Source organism: Diuraphis noxia, unplaced genomic scaffold (assembly GCF_037042655.1).
Source record: "Diuraphis noxia isolate RWA-SAM2 unplaced genomic scaffold, SU_Dnox_SAM2 contig0004, whole genome shotgun sequence".
NCBI classification, from domain to species: Eukaryota; Metazoa; Arthropoda; class Insecta; order Hemiptera; family Aphididae; genus Diuraphis; species Diuraphis noxia.
Window position 1 is genome coordinate 43,863,162 of NW_028301714.1, and position 8,045 is coordinate 43,871,206.

General features: G+C 29.5%; 1 protein-coding gene across 1 annotated transcript; it reads right to left on the reverse strand.

Moving 5' to 3' along the window:
* Positions 1-4,752: 4,752 nt before the first annotated feature.
* On the reverse strand, positions 4,753-7,841 carry LOC107171538 (2-phosphoxylose phosphatase 1). The gene is made up of 3 exons (XM_015521786.2): positions 7,152-7,841; positions 6,910-7,080; positions 4,753-6,839 (listed from the first exon to the last, which is right to left on the reverse strand). The coding sequence occupies exons 1-3, from the start codon at positions 7,240-7,242 to the stop codon at positions 5,629-5,631; spliced, it is 1,473 nt and encodes a 490-aa protein (XP_015377272.1). The 5' UTR covers positions 7,243-7,841; the 3' UTR covers positions 4,753-5,628.
* Between the last annotated feature and the right edge of the window lie 204 nt (positions 7,842-8,045).

Genomic DNA, 8,045 nt, shown 5'->3' on the forward strand with positions numbered 1-8,045 from the left:
AGTATATAAAACACTCTTTTGTCTAAAGACTTTTTGACATTTCAATAAACGTATATTAACATTTTATTTATATCTAGTATCATGATCATGATCTGATACAAGTATTAAATGTTTATGCTTAAATAAGTCTACTAATACAGAATGATTATATACTACCTTAAAATTATTTACATTACAAGTGCGTAGCGTAGCAAATTTTACGCTCAGCAGATCACGTTTATCTCCGTTATTTTAAAATTTAGAGTGAATTGACCTATTATAAAAATTAAAGGCAAGATTATTACCGAGTGCCTCTCATAGGCTTTTTATTATATTTTAATTTTAAACCGAGTAATGAATATTTTAAAATTGTAAATAATTTTTATATCTAAAAATACTCATAACTCGGCTTAAAATTAAAATATAATAAAAAGCCTATGAGATGCACTCGGTAATAATCTTGCCTTTAATTTTTATAATAGGTCAATTCACTCTAAATTTTAAAATAACGGAGATAAACGTGATCTGCTGAGCGTAAAATTTGCTATGCTACGCACTTGTACGACGGAGACAACACATGCTGGTTTGGCGTCCTCTTAACTACCTACCCAACAACGTTTACGCTTAACCGAATACATAAGCAACTCTTTCGAAAAACACTGCCATACATGTGCCGTTTTTATCGACAAATCTAAAGCTTTTGATAAGGTTTGACATCAAGGATTGTTATACAAACTCAAAACTATCAATACACCAAATTACATAATATTTAATATAATCAGCGAGTTTCTTTCTAACAGACAGTTCTCTGTAAAAATAAACGATAACTTTTCTGATTATGAACCCATAACAGCCGGCGTGCCTCAAGGATCAATACTTGGCCCTACATTATACCGCGCCCTTTGCTTGCTTATGCTTACTCTGTCTGGGGAAAATGCGCTCTTACCCACTTAAAAAAACTCTAAATATTTCAAAACAAAACCTTAAGAATAATAACAAATGCTACATGGTTTGTAAGAAACCAAAGTATTCACAAAGACCTCAAGATACCAGAACTTCAAGACCACATTAAAAATCTGGCTGATAGTTTCTTCAAGACTATTAAAAAGTCAACGGGATCAATGCACTACCAACTCAACATAGGACCACCGATCCAACGCCGCCTTCGACGTGGACGACCGCACGACCTACTTGCATAAACAAACATTCAAGCTAAGCCATCCAAACTTGTCACTACTCCATTCTTCTTCTTTATTATGTACAACATAATAATAATTATAATTCTTAATAATTCAACATAATAATAATTCTTCTTTCTTATTATGTACAACATTAATTGTTAATTAATCTTATTATGTTTTTATTTAATTTTTTTTTCTAATCGTTTTCTTGTTATAAAAGTCAAAAATAAAAATTGTAAATACTATCTCTAGATATAGATAGTCTACTGTTGGCTAGGGATGTGTTATAAAAAAACTCATGACTAGTAACTCATGATTTACGCAATCAAAGCCTTTTTGCACGTCTAGAAAAATAACCATTACTTTGTAATTAATATCAATATATCTACGAACAAAGTTATCAAGTTTAAAAAGAGCATCAGTTGTTGAAAAACCAGTCAAAAAACCAAACTGTAAATTAGAGATATATTTTTAAAAAAATCGCGAAAATCGGCCCGGTAGAACTTCAGATATTATAACTGTTACAAGAGTTCGCCTTACTTTTTAATAATACGAGTATATAAAGATATCTCCACAAATAATGTTATGTACATTTTTTTTATACAAACTAGATAAGAATAATTCTAAATTATTGATGAAGTTATTTAGTTATCTATATTATCAATAGGAGATCTATAAATACAAAATAAATGGAATAAATCATTATTTATGTAAGATTAATGTATAACAAATTGCAATTTTTTAGTACTTGTGTATTAACTGTTATTATGTTTACAGATTATCTTACTAATTCAGTTACGCCATCACATTTATTTAATGTTCCTTGCGAGTTTATAGTTTTATAGCCATTTAATTTAAATTCAAAATCATTCAGAAGCCAGGTTTCACATAATACAATAACACTAAAAAGATTATTTACTGAGCCTAATGACCAGGGCTAGAATTTGTATGCAATAAAAAATTGTAAAATGCATTTTATTTTCTATCTTAGATTTTATATTGACCGACATACTTTTATTAATTGTGTTTATCTTTCTCCGTCAAACTATTCAATCTTTAATCGCATACCTATTGTACCATAGGATTGTATTTATAAAAATAAAATTTGTGTTTGACAAAAAAGCAAGTTTAATACTTTAATCAGCTGAGCTATAATTAATATTAAATTATAAATATTAATTACGAAATATACTATAAAACATATTCATTTTTCGCATTCTTTTAATGGAAATATGCAATAATATTAATTTTATTCAATATATGCATTAATATGCATTTTATCCAAAATATGCAAAAACATGCAAAATAAAAACACCACCATTTATCTCATCATGAGGTGATTCGTGGACATTAGTACATTACTGACAAAATCACAAAATCAACAATCAGAAGTCGCAAAAAAAACATGCTGTTGCATACAAATCCTAGCCCTGCTAATGACTTTTATGACTCACGCGTAAGTATTCTCATTGCAGTAAACCGGTAAATTAATGTGTGTACGACTAACGAGTCGTGAGTGATTATGACGTATAAATAATTTATCTTAATCAGGCTTGTAGCCAGATGAAATGTTCAGATGGGCAAACCAAATTTTAAAGGGGCGTTATATTATATAAAAATAATATAAATTTATAATATTTTTAGGGGGAAACGATTAGGTTTAGAGATAGAAACGCCTCCTCTTCCCCCCTCTTTAGCTACAAGTCTGATCTTACTTTACGTCTTTACAAGATACAATAGACCAAAAATTTGACAGTTTTGTAGTTAATTTGCTTATTCTATCCGCCGTGTTATCATAATTATATTTTTTGTTGTGCTTGATCACCCTACATCGGTCACCTGAATTCTTATTTGACCCATATTATTTAGTAAGTTATTTGTAATTATTTTAAACAAACTCATCAATATAACAATTCGTAAGTACAGCCAACTCTGATTATCCACAGAATATTTACCCACGAATAACTTCACAGTTGTCAGACTTTCTCGTTATTTTATACGGAGATTAAAATTAGAAACTAAATATTTAGGAGCACAAAATCATAATTTACAAACGAACGTATACACTTTTTAAAATTTTTGTCAAACCCGTATTTTTAGGTCCCTTACATTAGCACCAAAAAAAATCCAAAAAAAAAATGTATACCAACGATTGTTATTTCATTTGTACACATTTGTAATCCTAATATAAACGTTTGTACAGTCCTCAAAATCACCGAAAACTCGTGGTGGTGCTTATTTAACGGGGTTTTGGGTGATTTTGGGGGAGTGTACAAATGTTTATATTAGGTTTATAAAATGTGTACAAATGAAATAACAATCGTAGGTATACATTTTTTTTGGATTTTCAGAGATGGTGGTCCTAATGTAACGGACCTAGTATTTTTGTATTAAGGATTCTAATTTTTTTTTGTTCAGTTACATTTAAAATTTGAAAATTAGCTTAAGCACATATCATATTAATATATTTTTTATGTTCAACCATATAATATTTTTAGTAGCAATATAAATAACAAGTTAAATATAAATATAAATATATATATATATATATATATATATGAGTATAAGGTACTTATTTTTTATAAATATATTAAGTATCTACTAATACAATATTCATATTAGAGTTAAATTTTAAAATTTATTATTAAATTATTGATAAATTCGGTAATTATAATTGTCAAGTTTTGGAGATTCAAATGGAAAGATTAAAAATTGCACATCTTGAAATATAAATTGTTATAGTATTTTGTTACTCTAGTATGATATTTTTTTTTTCAATTAGTTATTGCTTTAAACATAATTTTGTTTACAATGTTTACATAGCTCTGTCTGATTAACAAATGATAATAATGTAAATATCACAATGATTCTGATTATTATAAGTATTCACAGGCCTCTAGACTATATTCAAAATCCAAATCAATTTAATCACTCAACATTGAGTAGTCAACTGTGATCATTTGAATTCAGGAGACTCATATAATACAATTTATTTAGGCCTTTTGAATTAATTTTTTTTAATATACTGCTTTTTTTTCTTCTACTAACTTGATAGTATACATGTATTAACTTATTGCTTATTATAGTGTTTGATCACATATATTTGGTTTTTGTGTAAACCCTGTTCAGGCTGTTCAATAAACATTCAAAATTATTAAAAATATATTTTGTTTAGGATTACATCTTAAGTTTGAATTTTGACAAAATTCACCAAAATTTAGAATATTTTTCAATTATTTTATAGTTAAAAATATGAAAAGTTTATAGCTTGGAATTAAAAAAAAAAATTTCATACATAGAATCACTGTAACCAACATATCTAAAAATAGGTTATACCTTTTATATTATAGATTTTTTATAAATATTATAAGTTAAAATTCGAAAAAAATGATATATTTCAACAAGGAATAATAATTTTCAGTTATTTTGTTCTAATTTAAGTATTCTTAAATCAGAACATTCTTATTTTTGGGTTGTTGAACCAATCTTGATGATACTTATGAAAATCATAAGGCAACAAAATTTGACCAATGTCATTGATGTATATTAAAATTTAAATACCATTATAATGATTGTGACTAATGACATGTATAGCATAATAAATTATTAATATTTAATGTCTATACAAAAATATAATTTATATAATATAAATATATACATTATAAATCTATTTTTATTAGTAATACTCAACATTTCTTTTAAATAAACTAAACAAATTAATATTTTTGTGATACACATCCAAATAAAACTATATCTTAATAACTTATAAACAAAAAAATAATAGTAATACATTAATATATGACTAGAAATAATTATAATACTAACATAATATTATGTGTATGAAATATAACAATGTAGGTGACTCCATTAAGTTATAATTACCTAGTGATTTATTGCTGTAACTACAACACTAATACAGTAAATAATTATGCTCTGATAATATATTTTACAGTTTAATATTGTTTCAAATAGATTCTACCTATTACCTATGTAAAAGCAAATGTAATGAAATTATTCAATATAATATTATAGTGGTAGGTTTAACAGAAAATAATACAAGTAATATTTATCCTTTTATATTAAGAAGAGAAAATCAATTTTGTAACACAACAATTATTATGTAAATTCAGTTAAGTGACTGCATAGGCGCCCGCAGGGGGGTGCAAGTTGGGGCATTTGCCCTCCTGGCTTTTTCAAAATATTTTTTTTAATTGAATGTATTTAAGATAAATTACTATATACCATACAACAAATTTAAAGTATAAAATAAGTTGTAATATTATAAAATATAATATATTGTATAGGAGTATAATAAAAAAGGTTATTATTTTAAAACACCTGGTAAAATTATAATATTTATCCTAAAATCCTAACATTGCCCCCCCCCCCCTAGAACAATTTTTGCGGGCGCCTATGAGTGACTATCTATAAAAAATTAAAAAGTACATAATATAATGTGGTTTACAATTCAAGAACGAATGCCACATGCTTCCTTATAGTTGGAAGCATTAAAAGTGATAAAATAATCATCATGTATGAATCTAATAGCGGACTCAATTGGGCACAGATAAATTGAAGAGTCTGTCCAGTTTTTAGAACGAGTTCTACAAAAAGCCACTGATCGGGTCACATCTTTGCCATTAAAAATTACTCTAAAGTAGAAGTCCCTACTGGGGTAAGTGGTGTCAACAGTGTTGTTTCGATATACCTCAAACACTAGGCGAGAAGCATAGTGTGGTGACATGGTTTGTGCATTAAGAACTCCAAATGCCGCTAAAAGGTATTGAGCTGTCAAGTCGTGACCAGAGTATAGGACCAAACGAGGCTTACTCTCAGATACCATTTTCAACAAATTCATGGCAATATTCAGCGCAAAGCCATATGACTTGAGTAGTCCATATTTCCGTAATAGCCCATGTTTAGCATAACGTTCCAAGTCCCAGTCAATGTAGTTAAAAAGCTGCTCTACATTGTCATATGTTACACAATCATTCTGATAGCAAGGCAGTGATGCTCCATGGCATACATATGTCATAATAGAATCCCTTATTAAGTAAGGGTCTACTCGTACAGTACTGGACATCAGATGCACTATATTATGTATGCGTTTGAGCATTTTTTCTACTACTCTACGGCCCTTTAACCGTTTTGCTGATGATTGTTTCATTTTCATTTGTAAGCTATTAACATTAAAACACGCACAATGATCAAAACAGTAACTGTAGCTATCACTCTCCTTGAACGTGACTTTGGACAATACATCTGGTGACAGAACAGAATACATGAATGCCAATGCACTTTGGAATGTGCGTCTGTACTTAGTGCTGTATATTATTATATCATCAGAATTAGAAACACTAAGCAAAGGGTGGTACACAGAACGCAAAGTTCGCCCAAGCTTCAGCATTTGTGATACACCAATAGGGGTGAGTTGACTTATGGAACAATTGTTTTGTGGTGGATACAATGGGTACCCATGAAAAGGACCTAAAAACTGTAATGACATATTGAAAAATATGTTTTGCAAGAATTTTGTATAACCATTATACTCTTGATCTTGATCAGGTTCCATGCTGCAGTCTATATCAGCTATGTTTCGAACATGATTCATCGGCCCACGATCTCCATGTCTAGTCAGTATTATTACTCCTTGGATTGTAAGACTGTTGTTTAGCAAGCCTTTAAAATAGATTATACAATAGTAAATGAGGTACTGTATAATAAACATTGTTTGGTTATATATTAATACCAATATTTCCTTCATCACCACGTTCAATCATGTGCGGAGGATTGCACACTTTAGTAAGATCATTGTAATTGACTCTGGAAACTGTTCTTTTATACTTGTGGACAGAGTTTACGGATGTGTTTACAGTCTTATTATCAGGTACAGGGCGATCAGAAATTTTGAAATATAACACTGAAACACAGTTAAAAGTTTTAAGATTAATTAATGCAAAATTATCTAAATATAGATTAATAAAATGTCACCTGGAAAAAGAATGCACAGCCATATGATTAAGTAGACTAAATATCTGTGGCGGGTCACATTTCTGACAGTCACAACTTGTACGTTTGCCATGACAGTTTATTCAAGTGAGCAGTTGTTTCCAGCAACAGCCTTTGAATATAAACTTACCACTAACGCTTGCATTTTCATTGTTTCTTTTATCGTCTCACATTTGATGATGGTAATAATATCACCAGTTTCCAATCATTCGCATTACCTTGTTGGCTTACAGGAATGTCTGTCGCCGGCTTTCCATGCCAGAGGATCATATTCGGTATACTTATATTGTCAACGGCTTCATGGCATACCGTGTGATCACCATTCGGAGATCTTTGGTAAAAATAGATAGTTAAAATTAAGTTTACATTTTTTAATTTTTACTAAAAAAGGTGCCTCTTAAGCTTAGAGACCCAATATTGTATTAATTCAGACTTGATCATCATTCTTCAGTCATCACAGTTTTATTGATACGCAGCTTTCGCTCAAACGACAGTGTTCTTCACTTCACACTTCACCTATATCGCCTATATCGCCTATATCTATGCCTGAATGGCTTAGCTGCAGCAGCTGCTGTATCGTAGACCGTATTCACCTCGACTAAAGATAGCGCCTCTTATCAGTACCACACTATCACAGCAATTCGCTAATCACAAACCCATAATAACTGTTATTTGAATAATTATTTTTTATTTTTTCCAGAAACAATTATAAAAGCCTTCCAAAGTATGCGATTTTACGTTCATAGTGTTCATACGTTTGCGCGGAATACTATTTTCATGTTGCGCGGAGCATAGTATAAGGAACAATATAAAAAAAGCCCCTGAAGCTTTGAGCCACTATAATTGTATTCCTTAAGAAACAACGTTAAGTTTACG